The sequence below is a fragment of the Scleropages formosus genome, chromosome 21 (assembly GCF_900964775.1).
Source record: "Scleropages formosus chromosome 21, fSclFor1.1, whole genome shotgun sequence".
NCBI lineage: Eukaryota > Metazoa > Chordata > Actinopteri > Osteoglossiformes > Osteoglossidae > Scleropages > Scleropages formosus.
The window spans coordinates 17803682-17831619 of record NC_041826.1 but is presented as its reverse complement, the minus strand read 5'-3'; the positions used below and the strand labels follow the sequence as shown (position 1 = coordinate 17831619).

General features: G+C 43.1%; 1 protein-coding gene across 1 annotated transcript; it reads left to right on the top strand.

Annotated features, from left to right (window-relative positions):
• The first annotated feature begins 187 nt into the window (after positions 1-187).
• On the top strand, positions 188-27765 carry efcab6 (EF-hand calcium binding domain 6). Its single transcript, XM_029247496.1, has 28 exons — positions 188-264; positions 977-1146; positions 2395-2615; positions 5598-5677; positions 5803-5866; positions 9830-9966; positions 10685-10803; positions 11041-11162; positions 12023-12171; positions 12332-12500; positions 14172-14345; positions 15318-15478; positions 15838-16024; positions 16469-16583; positions 17335-17459; positions 17936-18165; positions 18739-18826; positions 19209-19327; positions 19581-19769; positions 20082-20264; positions 20527-20722; positions 21026-21220; positions 21706-21930; positions 22493-22696; positions 23000-23189; positions 24846-25030; positions 26247-26396; positions 27221-27765. The coding sequence occupies exons 2-28, from the start codon at positions 990-992 to the stop codon at positions 27341-27343; spliced, it is 4257 nt and encodes a 1418-aa protein (XP_029103329.1). The 5' UTR covers positions 188-264; positions 977-989; the 3' UTR covers positions 27344-27765.
• Positions 27766-27938: the final 173 nt, after the last annotated feature.

Here is a 27938-nt window from a genome sequence, read left to right as displayed (position 1 = left end):
CGAAAGTTGGCAAATGTCAGACAATAAAAGTTAATAAAGTAAAAGCTGTTACAAACACTTTTGCTTGAAAAAAAAATGGATGCTAACTTTTGGTCTGCAGTTTGCATATTACTGAAGAAATCACATCGCACCACGGGAAGATGAGGCGGTCGCGAGGAGCTGAGCGGGCGGGCGGGCTCCGCGAGGGCCGAACTGCACGAGCCCAGCCCGTCTCCATGGGAACGGCGCGTGAGGACGTTCTCCGCGCGGAGCTCGCGGCAAGCGGTAGGTACCGACACGGGAGGTTCTCTAAACTGCACGAACGAAGTAAGGAAATAATAAGCGAAGGAGGCGAAGTGACCATAATGTGTCTTATTTATTACTTTTAAAATACTTGTATCGTGTTTGGAGTCGCGGTCGTTTGGATATCAGCAGCTGCCGCCTTTTTCGGACTTCCCGAATCATGGAGCGAGACGTTAGGCAACTTTTTGGGCTTTGCGGCACACAGACAGAAAAATTACTACTAAAATTACTACTATTACTAAAATTACTCTAAATTACTCTACTCAAACAAAGATTCGGGCAAATTAAGATTAATTAAATAAAAGCTCTTGAGGCAATGCTTTATGTTGTGTTCTTATTCTGAATCATTTTTGTGGTGACTCCAAGAAGAAGAAGAAGAATGTAGTTGGTAATAGTCAGAGAAGCACAACTGAAAATTGTGTAAAATGGCTAATACACACTTCTTAAAAACAGAAATATTCATAAATATGTGTTCCCCCCGCTTTGAAAAGAGATGTACCTGACCCCAGGTGAGTGCAAGCAGCAAAGTAGCTGCACAATGAAACCCTTCAGTTTGAGAAGTCTGATCTTCAGTTTGTGTTCCTTTGACAACATCTGCCATTATGACGTCTTTTTGCCTAAGGGAGCAGGTAGAACAGGTACCTATAAGGTTACCTGACGGAGAGCAATTCACTCTTACTTCTTCCCCAAACAGCAGTTCATTGGCGATGTCAGATACTCTGTTCGGAAACGGGGGTCTGGGAGACCTGCGACCCGCCTCCCGAGGTTTGGTGATCGGCCAAAGGTCTAGGAGCGTCGCCCGTCCGTCTGCTGGCTCCCACGAATCCCAGATGTCCAGGCACAAAGCCCTGCAGCGTGAGACAGGTGAGGGTTGGAGGTCAGAGGTTAGACGCTAGCCTTATCATGAGCTTCAGCATCTTGTTGGGCCACAAAGCTTTCTTTCATTAAAATAAATAACATTTGATGTGTTACAGTAAGAGGGGGTGCGGTGGCGCAGTGGCGCAGTGGGTTGGACCGCAGCCCTGCTCTCCGGTGGGTCTGGGGTTTGAGTCCCGCTTGGGGTGCCTTGCGACGGACTGGCGTCCCGTCCTGGGTGTGTCCCCTGCCCCTCCGGCCTTACGCCCTGTGTTACCGGGTAGGCTCCAGTTCCCCCGTGACCCCGTATGGGATGAGCGGTTCTGAAAATGTGTGTGTGTGTGTGTGTTACAGTAAGATTCATCTCTGGTCTCATCAATCAATCAAAGGTTTATTTATCAAATGCACAAGCATACAGCAGTGGTTGCTAGCAATGAAATCTCTTTCCGCAAGCTCGTGGGAGAGGGGATAAGAAAAGTGACAACATACATTATGTTTACAAATAAGTTAAAAACATTTGCAAAATACAACACAATAGGATTTGGGTAACACTAATAACTATTAAGCAAAACTACTTAATGAAAACCAGATGAGTTGTTGAATTTGAATGCTGCTTGACTGTTCAGAAGTCTAACAGCTTGGAGATAGAAGCTGTCCCGTCTGTTTGATTTTAATTTGATACATTGGTCACGTTTACCGGACAGCAGGAGAGAAAACAGTGTATGACCAGGATGACTGAGGTCCTTGAGGATAGTCCTGGCTTTCTTAAGGCATCTGGCTGCGTAGATGTCCTGGATGTTTGGAAGCTCACAGCCAGTGATGAGCTGTGCCGACTTCACCACCCTCTGCAGCGCTTTACGATGCTGGGCTGAGTAGCTCTCATACCAGGCAGCGATGCAGACAATCAGAATGCAATATCCTATAGTATGCATTCTTATGTCAGTCCATCATCAAGGAAGGGTCGTGGCGATGCAGAGCCTATCCTGGAAGCAGTGTGGTGTGAGGTAGGGTACACCCTGAGCAGGATGTCAGTCCATTGCTGGACTAAAAATAAAATTCAAAGTTAGTAAAGTTATGTCCTCCACTGTCGTTTCAAGAGTCTTCATCTGCAGTGCGTAACACTTCAGCTCACTTTCTTATTAGGCTAATGGGGACAGAAGTACACATTTTCGAGGATCAGTTTTTTTATCTTGAACTTTCTTTTGAAAAAGACAGATTGCCTGTAAAGTGCAGCAGTTTCCTCACATTATTTTTCAGCAGCCTCTGTTCAGTCCCTCCTGGAGGAGAACTTATCTGCAGTGCAGTTTGAGGACCTGGTGGCATGGCAGGTGCAGGAAAAGAAGGAGGACTTGAAGGCTGCCTTCCGAGCGCTTGACCCGGAGCGTCGGCTAAGCGTCACAAAGGGGGAGTTCAGGCGTGTTATAGAGGGCCACCTACTGGCTCTCACTCATGCTCAGCTTGAAATGCTGCTGGCCAAGGTGAGTGGGGGAAAAAAAAAACTCCCAAAAATCTTAACAAAAGCAGGTAGCCTAGTGGTTAGGGCTGTCTCCTTGCAATCCGAATGTCCTCCGTTCCAACCCTGCTCCTGCTGAAGTATTCTTAAGCAAGGCATCAGATCGATGCGGTAAAAATCCCTGCTGTATAAATGTGTGCATAACTGTAAGTAGCTTGTTGTTGTACAAATATACATTGTAAGATGCTTTGAAAAAAGACGTCAGGTAAATAAAGGTCAATAATAATTAAGCCCCCAGCTTGTAAGGTGGTCAGGAGCTCAGCTGTAGGTATTTACCAGGAGATGGCAGTAAAGTGCAACGTCACAAAAGCCATCAAGCGTGAAGGCAATTAACACTACAACTATACAGACATCAGTTAATGGGGGGGAAATCATATTATATTTGCATAAAGTATTATTTACAAACTGCAGGTAGTTTTTTAGAACATTAGCTCTCCTTCTAAAAGTTTATAGTTTCTGCAAAGGAGTTTTTTTTTTTTCTTCTTCAAGATCTGGACATGTCATCATCGCTACTGAAGGATGGTTTGAATGCGGAATATGTACCGAAATTGTCAAGAAGCTACAAAGGCACAAAAAAGCACCAGAGAGTAAATAACTGTGCAATCATCTGTTGAAATGAACTGTGTTATTGTTGAGATGCATGTGACGTGACATCCCCTACTTTACAGCAGGGTAGACTGTCTTTCTGTCAATACAGATGGTGTTTACCTGCCGCTTTCTCCTGCTCTCCTAAGATTACTTAGGACTCTTAAAATTACCCGCTTTTCAGCATAGCTTCGCATTTCCATATGCAAAGTCTCTTTTCAATTTTTTTTTTTTTTTTTTTTTTTTAGTAGGGGGAAAAAACATTCCCGCAGGACTCGCTGCAGAACAATGTGGGGGATGTAAAATTATGTTTCCAGGCTCGGGCCCTGTGGAATTTCACAACCCTGACAACGTCTGTCTGGAAGGAACGTGTACAACCAGTGTGCCATCTCCTCACAATAATCACTGCCTGACATTCTCGGAGATGTCTCCTAATGTTCAGTTACTCCTTTCTATTCACAAGGTGTCTCAGTTCCTTACAAGACTTTTCTCGTCTGCCGACTCCTCCCTTCATTGCCTCTCAGTTACTTTGACGATACCATTGTCCTCCTGAAATGTATGCTTTGTTTTAGATCAGCCGCAGTTTGTAAGGCTTGTGAAGTTTTTTTTTGATGAGCAGCAACTCTAGGGGTTATGAAGGAAAACAGTGACATTAAATAAAAGCTGGATTTATGGTTGCGTAACTAAAAAAAAAAAAGGAATATTATATTCTGCTTTTTGATGCGAAGGCCTCAAAGACAAAAAGATTAGAGGAAAGGGACAATAGAGGATGTCAGTTGAGTGTGATGGAAATGCAAGGCCCGCCTGTGTTAGTGCAACAGCATTTAGAGATAGCCATACTGGCAGTGGTGATGGTTGGTACAGCGAGGAAGAGTAGTGCAACCCATGCATTGTGTGTGTATCACATCGCCACACACCGCCACACAATCATCTCAGCGCTGCACCGCCATAATTGTCTCAGCCGTTTCTTTTTGTTCCGTCCTGCTGCTCACAGATGACAGCTTGACTGGTCGCTTGTCTTTTCACAAACAAATTTTTTTCCCTCCTCACGCATTTTCATTAAAAAGAGCTTGTCGAGTTTTTGAAAGTTTTACTTTAAAAAGGGGGCCCTGCCGTTGGAGTAGCAGCTGCTATCCGTGTGACATCTGATGGGGAAGCTGCTTTGTGCCGGGGAGCCGAGTGACAAACGCGCCTCTCTCTTCCGCTCCTGTGTTCCAAGCCCTCAAAGCTCTGAAGAGGAGGAAATAGAGAGGGGGATATTTTTTACTGATCAATAATTAAACAGGCGAGCAGATACTCCACATGCAAAAGTAAATCTGAAGAATTCAAATAACGACAGACAATGAAAGAGAGAGAGAGAGAGAGATGCAAGATTAAGACAGATTGGCAGGTGTTGTAGCCACATGTAATCATCCCTGGAAACTTGCAAGATAGAAAATGCTACAGTTTAAGTATTAAATTCATGCTAGGTATGGCAAGGCAGCAAAAAATGCCGTAACAATGTGTATAACTGCAGTGCAGATAGACACAGAACCGCAAAATAGATGTTCCATAGAGTTGTAAAAAACTTAGGAATAAATCAATACTAATATAAATATAGCTGGTTAAAATGTGTCTGAACCATAAAATGGCTGCATCTTGAATGCAGTGTTTCTATGCATAAATTCCAATTGTTAGTATATGGAACAATGCATTACTGCATATAATGAATCAAAAGGTAAAAGTATCTAACAGACCTTCCTCCTCAGCTGATAATGGGTCCATGCACTCTATTAATTTTGTGTTAACCTCTGCGTTAATTGGAAGGTATGTAACATATGATGAAACTGAAGCTGGCAGACTGTCTTGGGACCTGTGCGGTGCATGGGTGGATATAGGGCACTACATGAGAGACACTGCTTTGATTATGAGATACCAAAATAGGTGTGTGTCTTAAATGCAGCGTCAGTTACTTACAGATACACATCTAATGGCCTTGACCCAACAATTCCCTGGAAAATGACCTGATATCAACAAAACTATTCCCTGGTTAGGCTCACGCTGAAATTAGATGGAAATGTATAGTAATCTGCCAATCACAAATTGCAAGCTGTAGGTTATTTCTAAGTTTGAAGTGGATCAACCACTTTAACTTATGTTTGAACACTTTCAAGTCATAATGTCACAAGTTATGCTTTTATTTAGGTTTTTATGCAGGGAAGTAAGTATTCAATTTATCTCTAAAATGTTCAAAGTCACAGTTTACTCTTGTGGTTATGGATGATACAGGCATTATGAGCAACCAAATGCTAAATAGCAAAGCGCAAACTAAATAACAGAGGAACAAGGATGAATAACCTGCACATCTTCGGCTTTATGTTAGGCTCCAAAAAAGGTGGATGGGACTATCTCCTATCTGGAATTCCTTCGACAATACTGCAAAATCTTGACTACAAAGAGCAGGTATGGTGGGACCATCACCTCAGCTGTGAGAGCCCTTCTAATTTATGTGACATTTGGGCGTGTTGAACATGTTGTTAACAGATTTGACCTGGAGCTTGACAACCAACTTCCTCCATGTCTTCCAGGCGGCCCCAAAGCCCAGGACGCTGCATGATGCTAGCAGAGATTCAGCGTCGCCTCAGAGAGAAGGTTAGAATTTTTGTCTACCGACTACACGATGAAAAAAGAATGATCAAACAAGCTGTCTTTCACTTAAAGCAGATTGTCTGCAATCGAATAATCTTGTTACAAAACAATGCAGGGGGTCTGTAAACGGGTCCCTGTTCGTTTGAAGCTTTCCAAACGAGCAAATCGGAAGCGTTAGCTCTACGCGTGTCCCCATGTTCATTTAATCTGAAAGGAATTAGTGACAGAACGTAGGAGGCATAGAATAATTTATCCCCATGTATTTACATCACACATGTTCCAGATATTAAGTAGGTTGTGTTTTTTTAAGTAATGAAATTGAGGAATTTACTAAATTAAATCAGTGAGCAAATGAATACCTTGGAGGGCTTCTCCCTGAGATTTTGTATTTATTAAAGTCTTGTTTTGTGTAATTTATTCAGATTAATACAGGCTCAGCAAGCCCAGTGGGCTGAGATCTCCTAACTCATTGGCAGATACTGTATGTCTCTATCTCATCATAATGCGACTTTGTTTAGAACCCAAAGGCTCTTGTCAGAGATCATTGGGCACCTTGTTCATGCTTCTACATCAAGTTCTGTAGTGTTACATTTAGGAGGCTGAACTGTATTCAAATGAAAGGCACTCAAATTCCCACGAACGCAAGACGAAATGCTTCATATATCTGGTGATATCCTCAGTGTTCAGACTGCGACAGATGTGTCCCGGGCATAAAAAAAAACGTAGTAGGCTCGGCATTCACAAAACAGGCTTACTCTTAGTAAAAGGAAAACAGGTTGGTTAATCACAAAGTGCATCTACAAGAGGATTTTCTATCAGACTATTGTGATTGCATGACTTATCGTGTCAGACAACTTATTGAGCTCCCTTCATATTTATCAGACAACGGAAAAAAGATGTTTTTTTTTTTTGGAGCCGCTCTCTTAGAGTACCCACTTAATATTCTATTTAATCAGTCCATGTATTTGAGAGGGAACACTTAATTGTGTTTCTTGGTCAATTTCTGACAAATGGGTGCCGTCGTTAGTCTCCGAAGACGTACGGTATGCAGAACAGCTGTGCTGGCTAATGAGTGATGTACCCAGACATTTGATTAAATATCCATCACAGATGTTTACCCCTCATGCATTCGTCACATATCAATATTTAATGAAAACAGAAGACTTTTTTTACTCAAAGCCACAGAGCTCTCCACATTGGACGCCAATGTGTTTGAAAAGCAGCCGATATAAGAAAACCTCAGGAACAGGAGTTGTTCTCGCTGTTTGTTAATTGTTATCTTCAGGCTGAAAATGACTGCATTTGGGTAAAAGTGAGAACATATGAGCATCTGTTCATATTTACTGTTGCCAGGTAAAGAATTATGGTTGTGGGGAACAATGACACAAAAAATAAACATATACAGCTCTGCAGCTAAAATGTGGCAATAAACGTAAAGCCTCTTGGAAAAAATAATCTGCTATTTTCTGAGTTTGAGGCCTGAATTCTTAAGCTTATTGCTGCATTTTAATGCTGCACTGCACATATGTGTGGTCAGTGTAAAGGATTTGTGATGTCAGTGAGTTGCTGTTTCTCTTGGTACGCTTCTATAACTCCTTAGCTGTAACACAAAAGTCTTAATTCACCAATGATAAAAGTAATAATAATGACAAACAGCAATAACTATAATGATAAATAGGTAGTTGTTTTGGGATATATGAAGATCGTACACACTCATGCTAGCAGCTGAGCAGAGAGTCACTTTCCTCACACAAGCCGGGGTGCGTTTGTCCTCTTGGTTGTTTGCCGGAGTAAAATTCCACTGTGGCTCTGGACTGCAGACAGTGTAACGGTCAGTGGCAGGTGCCTAAACCCACACTGGCGGTGTGACCAATGGGGCTCGGCCGCAATGCCGGACATCAGAGAGAATTCCCTTCGCACGGGGGCTTAACCCATCAAACCACTGTTAAATTTCCACTTATCTCCCCCAAGCAGCAGAGCCAACTTCTCACACGTTGGATTTGCTGGAATCCCACGGAAACTAATTCAAAACACGGCCGTACAGCTGGGTCAGATGCACCCCTGTGAGCGCGCCAGCCCCCCTCACAAGGCCAGGCTTTTCGGCCTGTCTGCCTGCGGTGGGAGCTAGTGGTCTGCTTTAGTGCCCACTCTTTCCCTACAGCGTGAGGTGTGTGTGCACTGCTCCATGACATGAGACGCAATGCCACAAAGCAGGGGGACGCACAGAGAAGCACTCTGACATTTGGAACTGGGAACTTCAGTATGCTAAATATCTGGCAGCAGCAACACCAGCAAACCTACTCCCTCACAGCTTTGCACGCTTTAAAACGCAACCCGCTCACATTGCAGGCAATCAGAGGAAATTAGCGTCCTGAACAAAAGGGAGCTAATTGTTGAGCAATTTGCCGGTGAAGTACACATCTCATCTCCCTTTCGCTCTCCGGCACACTCCACTTCCTGGACCTCGCGCTCGCCACTGTTTCGGGGGAAAGCGGAGAGTGGCCTTTTATCTAATTACGCCCAACTCGTTAGAGACTTTGACGATTAGCATACAATGCCACGGTAAACAAAACCGCAGCGCATTATTAATTAATGAGCACGAGGGCAGCAGAACGTGGTCCAAGGCAGGCCCCCGGGGGGCGCCGTGCCGGGCCTGAAGTGAAGCCAAGCCACGTGCAGCTGCCGGATGGAGAACTGGCACGGCCGAGAGTCGAGAGGGGGGCTGCGTTAGCCGAGAGCCAGGAGACAGGGAGAGTGAGGACGGCGAGTGAAGATAAAGATACGGAGAGAGAGGAAAAATTGATTAGATCTCTCTGTTTCAGCTCATTAATTGTTTAAGATACCCTCATTTTTCCCTTTGTGATTCTAACACACTTTTAATTAGGAAATGATTTGAGAAAAGTTTTTGGATGATTTTTATTTATCTGTTTTAATAAATTCTGTTTCATTTGATCTTTTTTTTTTTAAAGTGCTGTGGTACACATTTTTGTTTTTTCTGATTAAAGAATATTAACTTTGTAAGAAAAAGTTTTTGTCTTTTTTTTTATACTTCCCATATGCCCTTATGCTATACAAGTCAGGTAAATATTACTCCGGAATTACAAATATTATGTTACAAACATAAAAATTAGAGTTTTAGTTGATTTTACGCAACTTAGTGTGTTGCTGTTATAGTGGTTTTAACTGTAGACGATCATTATAAGATGTGACTTCATTTCAGTACTTTCCTGTCCTTGTGATTTTTTTTTTCCCCGTGCTCCTAAGACAATGTCACAATGACACGCATCACATTAAAGTAGACGTTTTCTTTTTTTTTTTTTTTTTTTAGTGGGCATTGCTTCCGATGAGAGAGCAATTAAAGAAAGTGTCTTTGGGACGCAGAAGACAGTGATTACCCCAGAGTGAACGGGGTATATTTAGTGTCTGTCCTGCTCTTACACCATTCCCCCGCCCCTCAATGCCTTAAGCCACGAGTAGCACCAACTCACATACGTGCCTGGTTTCAATGGGATTTCCCTGTAGGTTCTGTCTCCATTTTGCTGCCGCCACCCCCACATCCCATTCCTTACCAGACTCCCCCTGTTTTCGCTCAAAACACATGGGGCCATTCCTCACTCTGTTAACCCTTCTTTCTGTATGATCTTAAGGTTCCAGACCTGCTGTCTTTCCTTTACCATGTATACTTTCCTTGCTCTTGTTCCTGTCTGTCTGCACCAGATCTCCAATAGGAATCCTTTCTTTCTGCCTTTCCACAGCAGCCGTACTTTATATTTTTTAGTAATGCTGTTTTATTTCCATTAAAACATGGACATGTGTACTGCATCCTGGGACTGTGTTCAATAAAAAAGTGAAGAGAGATGAAGGGACAGATTCTTGTGTGTCAGAAGGATGGATAGCTAACACCGAGAGGTCCACAAGTTCAGATCCTCTGTGTTGAATGGTTTTTCCTGTTCCTAACTGCCACAGATCGAAGGCAACGTGAAAGGTATCATCAGGGCCTTTCGTCTGTTTGACTACAACCGTGACGGCAAGATACAGCACCACGAGCTGCGCAGAGTGCTGGAGGCCTTTTGTTTCCCTATGAATGACAGGGAATTTCACAGGTACGTTCACACAGAGGTCGAGGCAGACAAGGAATAGGGCCAAAGCATAGAGTCGGCAGCAGGGTCTGGTCTGGCCTTGCTGGAAGAGGTAGACACAAGCATCTTGGCGCTCAGGCCTCGGAAGCCTGCAGCCCGGACGTGAAACCTGGCTCATATTCACTGTGGCAGCAACCGTCCATTTTTGATTTATGAGGTGCAAATTTTCAAGACACAGCACAGACACGGAGAAAAAAAAAAACAGACCACGTTGTTTCCCTTGAATGGGCTGTTGGAAGAAAAATAATAAAATAAAGGCTTTTTAGAGAAAATCCCTGTGATTTGACACTGTCCAGCTAGTGCCAAAACACAAGATTGATTTCACTGCTTTCTGCTGGTTTTACTCTTTCACTGGAGTCTACCAGTCATACACAGAAAGGATATTCTAACACAGCTCTGATTTTTTTTTTTTTTTTTTTCTGTTAAATGTTTCCATTTTTACCATCAACTTGCTTTATTTACTTCCATTTAGTTACAGGCAATGTTATTAAGGTGAATTCAAGCAAATGAAACTTGAAAATGAATGAAATTGGTGAATTGTGAATTATACTTATTTAGACTTGTTCTCATTATTAAATGAAGAAATTCTTGTAGTGAAGCTAATCTTTTTTTTTAATTTGCAGAGTCATGCAAGCTTAATCTGAAAAGTATTCTTTAAATATTTCTTTGTTCTCTTTTCAAGACTCTGGTCCCACTACAGCCCAAACAACACGGGGGCAATGTCCTACAAAGAGTTTCTGGAAAAGCTGGGCATACATTGCGAAAACCATGGCAAGTTTGTGCAAGAGTCTGCAAAGCTAGGTACTGCTCGGCTAATGACCCCATTAATTCTACCTCCATTAGGACAAACCTGATTGTACAATTAATTTATGAAAATAAAAACAGCTTTGTTTGAAGAAGGTAGGTCGATGTGGTCTGTTTGTGCAATAAAACATCAAGGGACAGAAAAAATAACACTGTAGTTCCCTCTGAAACTTATTTGTGTTTTTGGAAGATCTAAAATGGGAATGTTATCACCAACAGTAATTTGCCTTGTAGCTTTGAACTGGTGCGCTGTCAGTCAGGATGAAAAGGGAGCATCCTGCAGAAGAGCAAAGAGGAAAGCTGTCCCTTTCCAAAGGTTGACACTAGAGGAAATCCAGACCATATATCTCCAGAAAGTGAGCTTCCTCCTTTGTTCTTGGTGTTAAAGCAGTGCTACACCCTAACCTTGAAATAAATCGTATGGGTGACCATAAACAAATTAGTCCACATTCTCTGACCGCAGACGTCAAATAGCTTTGTGTGACTTTCGGGAGTGCTTCCAGATCTAGTTAGAGGACATGGGCTACGTAAATTGGCACTAACTGGCAAAATAACATACTTGTGACGGAGAACAGCTATTAATTAAAATCTTTGCCCAGAAAATAATCTCCAGAGTAGCCTTGTTAATTACGATTAATTTCGGTGAAGGTGCCGAACAAAGCAGCCCTCGATCAGAGCGGGTTTTCTCCATGGCAACCAACAGCATCACGCGGCCCTATGAGTCCCCTCCCCCTCGCCAACAGAGGCAGTGCCGCACCCCGATCCTTTGTTCCTGAGTAAACGAGTTTGTTTGGCCTCCTGTTGACTCCACCCTCTCCCTAATGGGGTTGTTCTCAGCAGTTTGGCGGTAGCTCAGCATAGCCGCTTTTCAAAATGGGAAAGGCAAAGGATAAGATCACCTCTGACAGAGGAGAAATAGTATGCTTTGACAAGCATCTATGAGAAGGCCCTGCGTAGCTTGTTCTGAGGTCAAACTGAAAATACATACCGTCAAGTAATGTATTCAGAGGATGCCAGCCGCAAACATTTGACAGATTTAAATTCTAATTATTGCAGCTGGAGATGAATGGGCCCATCAAGCGATGCAGAATTTCTCACATTAAATATGTTTACCCCGAACAAATAGGCTGAGTGCACTAGAGATGGTTTCCGCACCCATGTGAGTAAGAGTATGTGAAAATGTGTGTGAGAGAAACACTCTCAATTGCTCTGACAGATGCGGGTAAACTACAGCAATGTTCATAAAGCCCTACAAGCCTCTGACAGCACCCAAAGCGGACTTGTATCCCGAGAAGACCTGAAAGCAGTCCTCAGCAACTTCCTGTATCCCTTGAGCGACATCACTTTCCAGAGTCTTATGAATCGGTAAGGGAGAAAAGCTGAGACGTTCTAATGTTAAGAACCTTACATTATATTACATTAGACATCGATTTCTTATGGAAGAACTCATGCAGTAGACTTGTAACATGTGACCTGGGCAACAGCTTGGCATAAGAACCTATGTTTTTGTAATGCTGTGAAACAGATACGGGATCAAAGCCACAGGACCTGTGTCGTGGAGGCAGTTTCTTACTCAGTTTATGAATTTGGCCATGGGGGACGAACAGACATTGCCTGGCTCTCCCCAAACCACCTCTTGCAAGGAGGACCTGGCCCAGGATATTCCAGCAGACCTACAGAAGCTGAAGGAGCATGTAAGTGAAATCTATCCTCTTCTAAAGAGTGGCTTTCTGATTTTTGATGAGGTGAGACAGACCAAAGTGCAGTAATACTACAGACCGTGACTTTGGTTTTCCCAGCTTTCCTAGGCAAACACATACTTGCTAAAACTCTAAGCAGGTTTTCCAGGTTTAAAACCACACAACATCTATAAAACTCAACAAAATTCAAAAGTTTTCAACATTCAAGTGTATTTTTAAGATTGTCACTTTCTTGAATTGAACAATTATGCTTCTGTTGTGACAGTTTTTCCACAGTCAATTCATTTAGATTTTTGCATTGGCAAAGGCATTGTAATTGAGCATATTTGATAAGGGGCATAGTCTACATTCCAGTTTCTCATGTTTCTGTAAAACTTAAAAATTCAAAAAGTTCCATTTCTATTGTCTCTGTGTTTGTGCAATTACTTAACTCTAATTCCCCTATTGACTTTTATATTTTCAGTGGAAAAAAACCACTGCTTTCATTAAATATGTAACTTGTGGAAACTGGTCTGTACTTATCCATGGTTTGATGCTGCAACAACACAACAATGTCGTTCCAAGTTAAAATGTATGAAGAGCTTAAATGTGTATGAAGTGTATCCGAAAAAAGAATCACAAATTTTTGGTAGATATTTTTTCCAACAGCATAAAAAACACCTACTGTCTTAATAATCAATTCTATGAGTAACAGATCAAACAAGGGATTCAGTGAACACCAGCCAGTAATGAGGTTTTCAAGCAGGTCTGGAGCTATCCAATTCTTTATCGGAGCTCTGGGGAGAGCAACCGAGGCATGGAGAACGTGCTTCGATTCACAATGCATTTCTCTGTTTTAATGCCCAGCTAATGCTAGAGTACCTTTAATGTGTCATCTCTCTATGGGGAAGAGAAATACAACCCCCTCCCTGGTTTTATGAATTCATTTCTTTTTCAAAACGACCCCACCGTATCTCAAGCGGTGGGTAGGATGGGAGCGGACAATGGGTGGGTCTGTAGTTTGCTGTTGTTCAACATTGTCTTTCTGGGGGCGGGTGGGGATTTTCTTAACCCCCTGTTCCCAGTGGGATCTGAACCTGCAAGTTTAAAAGACACCCTTCAATCACCAGAACACTGATACCCAGGGCTGCAGGGGATGGGACTTCCCAGCCAATCAATGGCTGTAACAAACCAACAGGGGCCAGTTTCCGCTGCCGCATGCTGATCGGCCCAGACCTTTTTGATCCAGCTTAGCTTGTAACACACAAAGACAACCCTTGTCTCAGAATGTGCCTGTTGGGTATGCTGGGTAATAGTGTCTGATCAGAATATCAGATGCAAGGAGCACCCTGTGGACCTGTCTAATGGTCGTCTAAATGAATTATTTACCTGCTTAGCAGATGCAATTATCCACAGTGACTTACTTAGCTTAAAACTTTACACTTAGCCTATTTATGCAGCTGGATATTTACTGACACAATTTAAGCTCCTTTCTCCCAGGATACAATAATATCCTCACTGTTGCACCCTTCTGCTTGCTAGCCTGTTGCATTAGTTATCAAGACCCTTGCTGTTCCATACCAGGCAGATGCTGAATTTGTGTCTGCTGGTGATATCCGGTGGTAGTACCCTTCAGAATGGGCTTGAGAAAAGTATAACCAATAGACCTATCTGTGTCCCTGGTAGAACAAAGATGAGAAGGTCACACTGGAGGAATTAAATAGAGTGGTGGACAGCTTGAATGTCCGCCTGATTGACAACCAGTTTGGGGAGCTGATGACCCTGTTAGATCCTGACCATTCTGGAGTCATATCCAATAGAGATTCCCTGGACATTATTGACCCACAGAGGCAAAGCAAGGTAATTCATGGGCTCTCTTTTTGCATATTGTTTTTTACTTCATGCTGCTACAGGGATGACTCATCTCATTTAGCTCCAGCATAAAGGCAAGGATCTGAAAGCTGCTTGATGTTCTGCACCAGCATCAGAGTTCACCTAACATTTGTATCTATGATAGGTGGATCAAGTGACACAGACTGGAACGCAGGAGGCTTGTCAGTCCAACATGGAGTCTGTTGACACACCTCCGTGGTCTGCTATAAGTTAGTCAGCAAAACAGTCAGTCTTAGAGTGGCCCACTGAAGCTTACACTTCTCATTGGTGTTTCTGTGTTGGTGCCAGTGCTGTTCGCATAGCATCATGGAGATATCATGGGAAGAGAATGTACAGAAGTCTTTGTATTTTTTGGAGATCACTTTAGTGTGTTATCTATGTTGTCTGTGTTATGGTGAAAGAGAATAAAGTGATTTAGAAGGAGGTGAGTGGAAATTGCATTTTTGACAAACATACTTCACTCAAACTGCTTCAATAGATATCCAGCAGTACAGAACAGTTAAAGATGTATGCTAAATAAATTTCTTTGGATAAAAGTATTTTGTTGGTCAGTAAATGGTATGTGGAATGAACTCTCTCTAAATTAGAACTGCTGAATCCCTTTCAACATTCAAGAAGGGTCTGAAAACGAATCTTTCAGTCCCGCTTCTCCTAATTAATCTAACATCATCTGTCATGATCAGCTTTCTATTCCCTATCAAATCTGTAGACAGCTATTTGTGTAATGTGCCCTGGCAAAAGCAGTGGTACTGAACAAACCGACTGTGCTTCGACAATAACGTGTCTGTCCCTGAAACTCTTCATCTGTTGTGAAATTCAATTTTGTTTTCTCTGGGTTGTACATTGCTTTGGAGAAAAGCATCTGCTAAATGAATTAATGTAATGTAAATCTCTTTGCACTCCCTGATTCACTCAGTTGCATGTGTTGCTTTCATGCAGGTGCAGGGGCTTCTCCAGGACAAACTCTTACATCAGTTCAACACGGTCATGGTTGCGCTTCAACAATGCGACAGCAGCCGGAGAGGAATCGTTAGCCAAGGGGAACTCAGAAACATCATTAAGCAGTCTGGGTTGCCTTTGTCTGATACCCATTTCAAAAAGTGAGTTTGTAGAATGCATTGTTTTGAGCACCTGTTTTGAGCACATTTTAGTATATGTGCCTAGTCATCTTTTTTCCCAGGTCCCAAATGTGTTTCTGCTGTGTTCCAAATACATCTCCGGCTGTTTACATTCCTTGCTGACTCTGTGGGCCCTTTATGCGTTCAAGTGGAGTGAGATATAGACAGCTTCTGAAAAGTTTAGGTTTAAATACACTGAACAGAAACAATCAAACTGAGGGCACGGCTAGAGCCCCAAGTCTCTCTGACAGGTAACAAGGAAAGTTTCTTCTGTGTGTGCCTCTTTGTGTTTTGCATGTTTACAATGTCTAGACTACAAGATGTGCCTCATTTGGTGAAAGTCTGTTGTGCAGGAAGGAGGACTCGAACCACATCCATGCTGAGAACAGGGGGAGAAAGATGGTACAGGACATGGCCCTAAAGGGTATCCATAAGAGCCTAGCTATGCGCAGTTGTACCATCCACGACCATTTGAGGACCATGCAGAAAACAGCGAATGGAGTCCTGACCATAAAGAATCTCAGAAGGGTGAGTAGTTTAGAACAAAATTATTCTCTGCCAGAGGGGGTGCGGTGACACAGTGGGTTGGACCGGGTCCTGCTCTCCAGTGGGTCTGGGGTTTGAGTCCCACTTAGGGTGCCTTGCGGCAGACTGGCGTCCCGTCCTGGGTGTGTCCCCTCCCCCTCCGGCCTTACGCCCTGTGTTGCCGGGTAGGCTCCGGTTCCCCGTGACCCCATATGGGACAAGCGGTTCAGGAAGCGTGTGTGTGTGTGTGTGTATTCTCTGCCGGAGCTATGTTAGCCGCTACATGAGTGGGAATTCCACAAAACATTTGAGTGTAAGAATTAAATTAGACAATTTGTGATTTTAGTAATGAGCATGAGACAGATATTATATTATATATATTATGTACTCTTAAGCAGGGAAACACTGAAAATAAGCTCTTTCTATGCTTTGCTGTGGCCTTGCTAGATGCTGGAGGACTGTGAAATATTTCTGGAAGAGGACCATTTTTGCACCCTTGTAGAAGTTCTTGGTTTTAAAGATGAAAAACTCTCTCAGTCTGAATTCCTGGCTAAATACAAAGGTAAGAGTAAATTTTTGGCCTGTAAAGGTAATGAAGGTAATGTTGGATGTAGCCAGTGTAACTGAACAAGCAACTAAGTCATGTACACTAAGCATGTGGTCCATAAGTTTCTTTCTGTATGAGGGGGAATGTTCAGATGATGTCACAACCTAAAATAATCATATTTAGAAAAGTGCTAACATTGCTTACCTGACAACCCCCTTGTCCCACGAGGACTTAGACTGTGCAGATTATTCATTTTACTTCAACAGCCTTTAGAGAAATTATTTTTAGTCTAAAATAAGTACCCTTCTCTCATTAGTGTTGAACAAAAAGAAGTGGAACACAGAATAATTTTGATTTCTTGATTTTCTATCTAATTATGTGGCTTACTTACTGAATGCCGCATTCCAGCAGCAGAAAATCTCTTTCATTTGTATCTCTTGAAACACTGATTAAAAAGAAGGGACTCTTTAAGTTAAAGTTTTTGCAAAATGAAAAATTTGTTTCAAGACTTGATCCTCTGAACTGTAATTTATAGAATAATGTGTAAGCCTGTTTTGAACTTGTGCATTTTGCTAAATTTTATGGCTGTAAATCTCTACTTAAAAATGAAAAAAAAGTGAAAATTTAAGGCCAGCAGTTACACAATTTGCTACAATTATGGTAGAAAGCATATCTCAACTGCTAGCTGCATTAGCAGTATGTACAGATATAGTGGATGTGATGACGATAGTGACCACCGTGTGACCATTAATTGTGATTTTCATAGAGAGCATGAGCAGAGCAAGTGCCACAGACCCCAAAAATAAGCCCATGGAAGATAAACCTGCCAACTTCTCGACAGCAGAGCAGTGCCTCTCCTTGATGAAAAAGCGAATCATGGAATTTCATGGGGTAGGAGCAATCTTTTGTGAACTATTTACTGACACGCTTCCAGTTGCTGCGAATTATCTCTCTCTTTCACTGATATAAATACCCCATAATAAAGGAAATTTTAATGCAATTAAAATCAGAATGACAAATGCACATGATGAGCTACTCTCAAGCTCCTAAGTTGTGCACAGATAAAAAAAACACGATTTTGTCATTCTAAAACGTAACACCCCTCAAGACAAACACTGAAAAAATAATGTCATATAAGCATGTCATCTAGAGTGTCACCACACTTTCTTTCTAATTAAAGGACTCTGTAAGTAGGCCAGTGCCTTTAGAGATTTACATGTTGGCTGGTTGGGCATCTGTATGTGAGCTGGCAAAGAATGCAGATAAAGTCCTAAAGGAACATCTCACATTGTACTGCTCACTCATCATCCATCTGGGCCTCACCCTCAAATGCCCAGAACAGTAAAATAAAGGTAGCCTTGTCCCAGGACATCCACACGGCATTCCGGCTCATGGACAAGAACCATGATGGCCTAGTCAGCAGGCCAGACTTCAAGGATCTGTACAGCAGTTTGAGGTTCATTACAAAACAGACTGAGTACCAGCGCCTCCTGGACCTCCTGGGACTCACACCTGGTGCCACTCTCAACTACCCAGAATTCTTAAGCCTCGTCCAGTCAAATGCCAGCAAAGTGGCGCATCTGTGTGCCAGCTCTAGGTGAGTTCCTGGTGATGTCTGTTTACTGCTATTTTGAAACAAGGCCAGCAGATAGCTTAGTGAGGTAAGGACCCAGACATGATTATCACAAGGCTGTCATTTCAAGTCCTAGTACAAGGATAAGTATGCATGTAATTCAGTGAAATCTGTAAAGTCTGTGCTTGACGATTAAACTGCCTTTCTCGCGTAGCTGTTTTACTGCTCAGCGTCATGTACTGTCTTTCTCAGAATAGTCAACTAACCTTGTTGGCTTCTAGTGGAACATGATACCAAGACAGTGTTGATGCAACAAATAACTGGCATTTTAGGGCAGTCACCTTACATATGGGACTTCATTAAAATTAATTTGCCTTTAGAGACCATTAAAAAAGAACCCATACCATAAATTTCTGTTTAATGAATCCAGTGAACTTCACACCCTAGTTTATCACCTAGTTTGGAGAAGAATAAAGAAGACTGGTTCTGCCATCACAACTTGAATCATTATCATACTAATTTGCTAAAAGCATATCACCTGATGTGAGATGCAGCAACTTATTGTAGTCTTTGTATTTTTTCTCATTTTTCATACAGGGCAAAACTATTTCTAGATCAGCCGTGTGACGACGTCCATAGCTACCTAGTGTTGAAAGCTCGCACTGGATGGCCTGACATGGCAAAGGTCAGGAACGTTCCAGACAAATGTTTGCAGCTTTTAATAGAAGAGCAAGAATAGAAACAAAACTGAATGTTTAAAGTTTATAAATGCAGAAATTCTTCAGCTCAGCAGTATGGACTGTAATGATACCTCCAGGGAATGGGCCAAATATTTCACTGCTACACATTGAATTTTTCAACATATTTAATATATTAGCTCAACCAGAAGTGATCCTAACAGCACTTTGTTTTGCATTCAAACTTTTAGTTCAGTTGTTTTAATGCCCTGTCATCAGTTTTATACAATACTTGATTTTAAATAGAACCAGAAGAATCACAGTCACGCAGAGCCAAATGAACACAGCTGGAGTGAACTATGAGTGCCAGTAGATTGTGTTTCTACGCAGGCGCTGTGTCACTTTGATCGGGACAGCCAGGGCATCATCTTTAAGAATGACCTTAGAAATCTCTTGTACACCTATGCTGTGCCCCTCACACCAAAAGAATTTAACCAGCTGTGGCTCAGGTGGGATTATCTTTATACTCTCAGGCCCTTGATTAGACATACAAGTGGAATACAATCTTAGTCCATTATCTTCTTTTTTCTCAATGATTTGGATTAGTGTTAATACTTCCCTGCAAGAAATTATCTACCATCACACACATCCTGTATTACTTAGTACAATAAGATAATGTCATAGTCCAAAAGAGAAAAATTTTGTCTTAAAGTTCAATAGTTAATATTTCAATATGCCTCACTCTGGGAATTGATTTAACAGGTATGACAAAGAAGGAAAAGGCTGCATCACACAGTCAGAGTTCTTAAGGAATGTTGGTCTGGATCCAGAGGATAAGGGGCATGACCTGTACAAGATGACATTCAAATACATGGACACAGAGTCGAAGGGAAGGACAAGCAATGCTGGTTCACAGACACACCACGCAATGGCAAAACTTCATAGCCTCTGGTGATTAGGGGTGTTTTCAAAAGCTTATCTACATATGTGAGGCATTATGACCTTTATCAATGATTTCTTACTGCTGCATGGTATCAGGCACCTGCTGAGCTACCACTGAGCTAAGATCAAGTCTGTCATTGTGCATTTGTCAAGCTGCTACTCAGCTAACCAACACCAGGCTACAGTATAGCAGTTACTGTCTAACTATGATATTATTTATTTTACATAGAGATTGTTAATCACATGCTAGTCCACTGCTGAGCCATAATTGAGTGCTGAAACAGGTCAGTGCAGGTGGTCATCCATTTTTTACATTTCCAGGAAGGCAGTCAGACAGAACCAGGAAGAGTTGAGTGCAAGTCTGAGAGAGTTGGGTGAAGGTGTGGGGGAAGGCAAGGACAATGGAGACTATGTCACTGTGGAGGAGCTACTGGCACTCCTGCAGAAGCACTGTGATCACATAGAGCTGGAGGGGGAGGAGGAACTTATCCATCTTCTCAACAGGTAAGCACCCAGCAGTACATGTGATCATCCTTGCAGTGCCCTTTTTCACTGACCATCATGTGCTTGACAGAGTCATTTACACTAATCCAGAAGACACTGGGTACAACAGTGTACATGACAGAGAATGTAGAGATTGTACTTTATTTCTGTTTTTCTTGCAGTCATCTTACTAAAAGGAGAAATGTTATGCTTTAAAGTTTTATGTCGTAAATACTGCGTCGCTTGGGTAACAGGAAGTTGATCTGTCTAACTCATGTGTCAGTGTAGGGATCGATGTGCACAACGGGAAGCTGTCACACCTGGACTTCTTAAGCACATTTGATGCCAGGGCCAAGGTGCCATCAAACTGCTGCACAGAATTGCCTGTACTGATGGACAGGATGGAAAAGCGGGGGCTGGAGAAGGCCGTATTGCAGGTCCGAGAGCTGGTTACAACCTCGGCCAAGACTCTCAGTAAGGTAAATCTTCTTAGAACAAAGTGGGAAAGTGGCAAAAAGGGGGGGAAGGAAACAGTGTACCATTATTCAGTGGCACTCGTGTTTCTGACCCATTTTCAAGACAGCTCTACTTTCAAAGGTTATGATTAACTTACAGACCTCAGCGATTGTGCGATGAAAGCTGTTTTTAATCTATGTGAGAAGCATAGGCAATAATTATTGTTTTTTTCAGTTCAAATGGGAAAGTTCACACAAAATGATAGGAGAGCTTCATAAGATTAAATACTGAAAAAATTGCTGAGGTTGCTGGTGCTGCACCTACAGGCTTTCTCTGCATTTGATAAGACGGGGAGTGGCACGGTTAATCTGCAGGAGTTCCGCCAGGTCCTGGACAGTTTTTGCCTCAAACTTTCGGATCACCAGTATGTATATCTGTTATCCAAGATGTCAGTGAAGCAGGGGGATGATGCTGTCAACTGGAGGACCTTCCTGCATTGCTGCACCCTCAGCTGCCAGGAGGTATCATTACCCGCAGATACTAAAATTATATACTGTGCCATCACCTGGTATCTGGATCCCACTGTACCATCTATACATTAACAGAGGGTACTGTGACTTTTTGTGTCGTATCATTACGAGAGAAAGAAATGTGTGCAAGAGAATGATGACAGGTGCAAATGTGTGAGTTTGGGAGAGTACTATTGTTTGGCAGCATGTGTGCATGTCATTGTGTTTATAGAGAAATGGCACTGCAGATGTGTGAATGAACGTGTTTGTAAGGGAATATGGTTCTTAGTGTGAAAAATATTGTATGTTTGTGGGTATCTGTGACTGAAGAGGAGGAGCACGGCATGTGTGTGAACACATATGGGTTTGCAAACCAGTGATATTTCTGCCCTGTGGATTTGTGTTTTGTTCATGCTTTTAAGAAGTGGAATTCTATGTACATGCAAATGGCGTTTTATGTAGTGTGTGTGTGTGTGTGTGTGTTGGCTGTTTTACAGACATCAGAAGAGTGGAAACAAAGGATGGAAAAGGCAGCCCACTCTAGTGAGACCCACCCAATGACAGTGAGTGACATTCTGGGACAAATCCACAAGGTCATCTCCTCCTGCCTCTGTACCCTTACCAAGGAGAAGATGGACTTAGACAACAGCCACATTGTCATCTCTAAAAAAGACTTGAAGACAGTTTGCGACCATCATTTCATGAGGCTCACAGATGACCAGGTACAGTACATAACCATAAGGTATTTTTTTTTTAAATGCATGGTGTGGTTTGTGTATCAAGACTTACTCCCAATTTACTGTTTGAACACAATTCTGAAGGATATGCCATCTGGATTCCTGGCACCTTAAGTACCGACTGGGTGCAGCCTGTTTAGGGGTTTTTTTTTTTTTTTAGATCTCAAATAAAAAAAATTATGGAACAGCACAGACTTAACTTTGCTGGGTAGAAATCATGGACATTCATAAGATCTGTAATTCTCCCAATCATCAGCCATAGGTCTGAAACCTCTTGAGTCCCCTGTAGATTCAGGCGTTCAGATACTGCTGAGAAACTAGCTGTAATCATCAATTACACACTTACATGAGTCTCTCATGTGGAAATAACTGCAGTTGGCAGGCTTTTCTGAATAAATAAGTATTTCAAGAAATAAATCAATTTTTTGTGCATTTGGCACAAAGCCAGGAGACATATCTACTGGGTTTACACTTGTTTTTCTTTCTTAATTAAGAAAAGTAGTCTGCAGTTTCCTTGGCCACACCTTGCCATCTCTCCTTTGTTTAGTTTGAGAAATTATGGAACAGGCTGCCAGTGAACTCTTTTGGAAACCTGGAGTACCGCAGGTTTCTAAAGTGCTTCAACAAAGATTTCCAGGGCTGCTTCACGGGCCTTGAGGATGGAGCTCTGGGCAAGGCCCCCTCCCCTCCCCAAGGTTTCACAATCCGCCAAAGACCCAAAACCTCCTCCTACTGCATAGGACTCTCCAAGGTAGGTTTCTTTGAGCGGGTGTTGGCATGTATACATGTAAAGACCACCTGACCAGTTTGTTGGCATTGCAACAGGGCAGCAAAGCCAAGGGGCAGGTTGCAAGTTAGCATATCGTTTTGTCAACCTTTTCTCTGTCAATTATCATTTATGCATTATATATTCCAATTTGTATAGCTAGGGATTTATTGATGTACTGGAACAGCAGGAATTGAACCCAGAGCTGCACACCACACACATACAGAAAAGGACAAGACATACAAATGCACACCTGTATTACCAAATAAAGTCTTACCATCACTCCAGCCAGCAGATGCTACAGAGTACAACAAACGACCATCCACAGCTGGAGTGAAGGCCGTGTCCCTGCTGAGCTCAGAGTTGTTGGAAAAGAAGCTGCAGGACCAGGTACGGGCCTGCTGGAGAGTGATCCAGAAGAGATGCAGGGAGCTGGACAAAGAAAGACTTGGGGAAATTGACATGGACAAATTCCTAGGTATTCTACAGTCATGCTTATTTGCGTCATGTGCTTGTGTCTGTGTCTTTATGTAGCTTTTTAAAACTTTACTTCTGAAATTTACTGAATCTTAAATACCTCTGAGCAGTTTTGTACATCAGTATTTTTTCATTTAGGTGTCTGGCTAAAATGGTAAGATGTTGATTTCCTATATATCATGGTGGAGCTCAAGACAGTCAAGGTGGGCTCAAGCGCATGTGCTTTTTTATGTAGGGAATCCAGGAAGAATGATCGGGGACAGGCAAGGGTCAGGCGATTCGTATTCTTCGTTAACAGGGTTAGACAAGAGACAGAGTCAAAGTACGAGCAAGAAGTCAGAGAGCTGGGGGGATCGCAAACGGAGAACTAGGAGTAAGGAAAAAAGGGAAAACCAGGAGCAGGTTGAGAGCAGGGCACACAGCACAGGGTAGCGATTGCTCGTGTAGGTTCCGTGGTTTGCTCCGGCTTGGCTGGGTCCTTTTATGCCGGGCTGCCTGGATTGCCCGCAGGTGTGGAAGTGGTCTAAGTGGCTGTGGGCATGACACTATACATATTCTGAGTAACATGTCTTTAGAGTATCTTATTTTCCTGCTAATAATGGGTCTGATGTTAGATGTTGCAATGCTACAAAATACAAAAAAAATGCCTCTTAAAGTCCACCTAGGTTCCAGCAGCAATAATAGGGCCTAACTTCTTCCCAGCGAGTTCCAAACCATACTGCAGCCTCTCCTCTCCTCTCAACACTGTGAAATACAGGTCGCAGGGATTCCTTATTTAGATTAGTACCAGAGGGGCAAGCTGGGCCTCAGGAGGGGTATACTTGGTGCCTCTGAAACACTGCTGGAGATCAGCCATGCTCAATTAACCACCCTCCCCCTCCTTAAAGTGTGCTGGCCAGTCCCTGGTTCTCATACACACATACTATAATGGCATTTGTTATATACATGACTTGCTTGGCATGTACATATGCATGTTATTCTCGCACCTTGGCTTGGTCTGGCTGAGCTCGAATCAGCTCAGCCTGGCTCAATCCTGCTTTCTGAACCAAACTGTTTCTTCCACTCCCCTTGTTCTATGGAAACCAATGCCAACAGTGTCTTATCTGAGCACTCCTCTGTCTGTCTGTTTCTCTCTCTCTGTGTTCTCCACATGAGCCGTGCGGCATTCAGCAATTTAATATGCCCCCCACTCATTCTGGGGGGGTCCCCCGGCGCTGCGACATACGCAGCAAGAACACAGCACAAACACGTTGAGAACACAGCATGTTCCCTATATTACAACCTCGTTAGACCTGTTAGCATGTGGACAACGCCAGACCGAACAAGGGCCACGTAATCTCAGGACAAGGCGACTGAACACACTGTAACTCTCTTTTTCCTGCACTGCGTAAAAAAAACCGAAAAAAAAGCACTAGTGTCTGTCGCAACAGATGTTTCATCCAGGTTCTCAAAAGGAAGGAGGAGAGGCTCTTTATAATCATTGTGTCCATTGTTTTGTATGATGTGATGTGTGTGATATGATCCGTACACCCAAGACAGGGCAGAGCGTACCCTATAAGCAACTGAGTAGCCATCCGTTTGAATTGGACACGGCTGTAGAGATGCCCCTCTCTGTGGTCAATGCAGTTGGCAGAAAACCCGTGCTCTTGTCTCCCAGCCATAATGGAAGACCTCCATATTGAGATGAGCCAGCAGGAGCTGGAGCAGCTGGCCATGAAGTACAACATCAAGAACAATGGCAGACTCTCGTACCCTGGCTTCCTGCAAAACACAGTACTCGCCCTGAGGCCCCCAGCGAGGCGAGCCTTCGGCCGGCCCAAAGTACCCCAGCCCCGGACACCGGTATGACAAAGGCTTCATCGCAGCTGATTTGGGTGGCTGTTTTTGTAATATTCAGATCTATCCATCTGTCTTCATGCCTCTCGTCCTGTAGATAGACGGAGTGTTTTATAATGGCTAAGGAATATTGAACAATCGTTTTTTTTGTAAGTGGGCTCACTACAAGCCCATGCTGACACTACCCCTGAATAATTCAGGGTTTACCTTTCCTGACGGCTGTTATCTTATTAACGCACACTGTAAATGGGTGCTTGGTATGGAAAGGCTGTGAAACAAGGGTGATATATACAACAGCACTGTGGGGGCTCCCTGCCGGCCTCAAACCCCTTTCCTGGCACTTTGTTGGCAACAAAAATGCGTCAGGTTTTTGAAATGTTGCCGAGGGAGAAGAGTCGCATAAAAAGGAGTGCGGAACAAAGAATGAGTGTGGGTTTAGTGCCGGAAGGTTCTCTTGCAAACGCGAGGAGGGCCTCTGAGCCAGAACAGGCGAACGCGTTGCCGGAGTGTGCCAGGCGGCCAGCAAGCCTCAGTCCTCAATCCTTCCCAGCCTTTTTTATAACAGGCCTGCCGTTCCCAGTCTCCTCCGTGTTTCCACAGCCAAGAATGAAAAAACAATGGAAACCAAGAAGCCATAAAACGCCTCTGTCCCTCAGTGATGTTACATGCGCAAATCGACACTTGCCAGATCACGAATGCTGGGGTGCGGTCTTTCAGTTGAAACCCTGCAAACCTCTAATTTATTGGGGTTACAACATGAGCGGACTGAGCTGCAGCACAGCGTATTGTCAGGCCACTTTGCCGTTAGCCTGGAGTCAAACCCCAGAAACAGAAATATCAGCATCTAGTAAACAGCTACAGAGCTTTTTTTTCTTTGCAATTTCATAGAGTCTAGTGGCTAAGAAACAGGAGTCACTGTAGAAAAGGGGTCAAATGAGTTTAGGGGTGTAGAGCTCTGGGGTGGGCATTGGGGCTCAAGCATGCCGACAGCCCGAGTGCATGAAAAAGCAGATTCACTGGGGAGAGGAAATACTTTGTATGTAAATTATTTGTATGTTCATTAAATATCAGGATCAAACCAGCAGTTCTGGGACTGTGCCTTTGTCAGGGGTACACCACCATTTGCATGTGCCGAACGTGACTGCTTTGCACACAGAGGTTTGTGTTACCCAGCTTGCTTCTCCTCTATCTGGCTGACTTGCTTCTGGTTCTCTTTGCCGAGATGAGTGCTGGGGTGCTCAGCGGGCCGTGTTTGGATGCCATGCTGAGGATGCAGGGCCTAGTCCAGCAGTTCAGGAGGGGACTTAGGCAGAACTTTGTCACCTTGGACCGGAACCGTACTGGCAGCATCACTGTTCAGGACCTCAGAAAGGTGGGTTCACTCACACACACACACACACACACACTCTGTCTGAAATCGCTCGTCCCGAGGAGGGTCGCGGCGAACCAAAGCCTAACCCGGCAACACAGGGTGCAAGGCTGGAGGGGACAGAGGACACACCCTGGACAGGATGTAAGTCCGTCGCAAGCCACCCCAAGCGGGACTCAAACCCGGGATCTGGCCAAGCAGTGGGCTCACTTTACTCCTTAAATGACTTTGACTTCTATTGAGGTGACATTGTTGAATCAGCCAAACAACGTAACGTGCATTACCGACCTGGATTAGGCCTGCGCTCCCAGCTCCAATTTTAACACAGTTAAAATTAACCTCTTAACCTCTGGAAATTTTCAAGGAGTTACGGTCAGGGATATGATAATCGATCATATACTCAACAAAAGTGAACGTGAATTCTCAGAGACAACTACGCTTAGATCCTCTCAGCAGAGACCTGATCTGACATCAGAAAAATAGAAAATAATCTGCATTAATAATGGGATTTGACCAGAAGGAATTGAACACAAATGTAACCGCAGAATGTCCTCTCAACACAAGATACTGGCAGACACATTCTATAGGCAGAGTATTCTGGCCTTCAAGTGGTTCTCCAGCTGAGACTTTGATCTTTCAAGAATCCCTGTGTGCATTTCTGTCAGTCACGTGAGCAGTGGCCTGGTTGGATGCACTGAACTACTGGTTATCACAAACATGATGGGAAAACAACAGTTTCTGAGGATGAAAATCTGTTGATTGTAAAACTAAAAAAAAAAAAAAAAAAGGGAAAAAACCTGCTGTGTTTTTGTTCCCCACTCCTTCAGGTGCTGAGACTATACAGCATTAAACTCTCTGAGGAGGAATTCTTCCATCTCTGCTCCTTCTTTGACAAGAACATTTCAGGGAAGATATCCTACGACGACTTTCTGCACACCTTTTTAGGATGAGGGGAGGCAGCCGTCCATTCCCACTGTGAGGTTGATGAACACAGATCCCTGATTTTCGTGTTCCATCAGAGCGCCGCTGTTAAGATTTGATAGTTTTTGCAGCAAGGAGATGCAATACTGCTTGTATCTGGCAAAAAAAAAATCCCCCCACAAGCTCCACATCATTCATCTAACTACTGAGAGAACACAAGTTATAATACACTCACGCTCGAATCCCATCAAATCAGAGAAGCACACAGAGGAAAGGAAAACCAATTAAAACTTGAAAAAAAAAATTACACTGATGCCTTTCTGAAAACATGACTACTCTCAAGCTGAATTACCGTAGCTTTAAATTACACCTGTATTTCCTTATGTTTTCTTATTCCATTCAAATCACACACATACTGTTCCATATGCTTGCTTCGAATATTGCCTTTTTCAACAGCACGACGCAAATAAAACTTAAATCTTATCCTTTCCTGCTACTGGTTAGCTCGTGTTTTTATACCAATCCATGTCGAGAGACAGATCAGATATAGATGTTGAACAGAGACTGGTCGTACACAAAGCCACTACACACTGCACTTTAATAAAGAGACAATGGCGGAAGATA

Excerpts from the sequence above, each read along its gene's own strand:
- efcab6 (XM_029247496.1), top strand. The coding sequence starts at position 990 with ATGTCAGATACTCTGTTCGGAAACGGGGGTCTGGGAGACCTGCGACCC. Across the intron at positions 1,147-2,394 it reads AGCCCTGCAGCGTGAGACAG|CAGCCTCTGTTCAGTCCCTC; the intron begins GTGAGGGTTGGA and ends ATTATTTTTCAG. Across the intron at positions 5,678-5,802 it reads ATCTTGACTACAAAGAGCAG|GCGGCCCCAAAGCCCAGGAC; the intron begins GTATGGTGGGAC and ends CATGTCTTCCAG.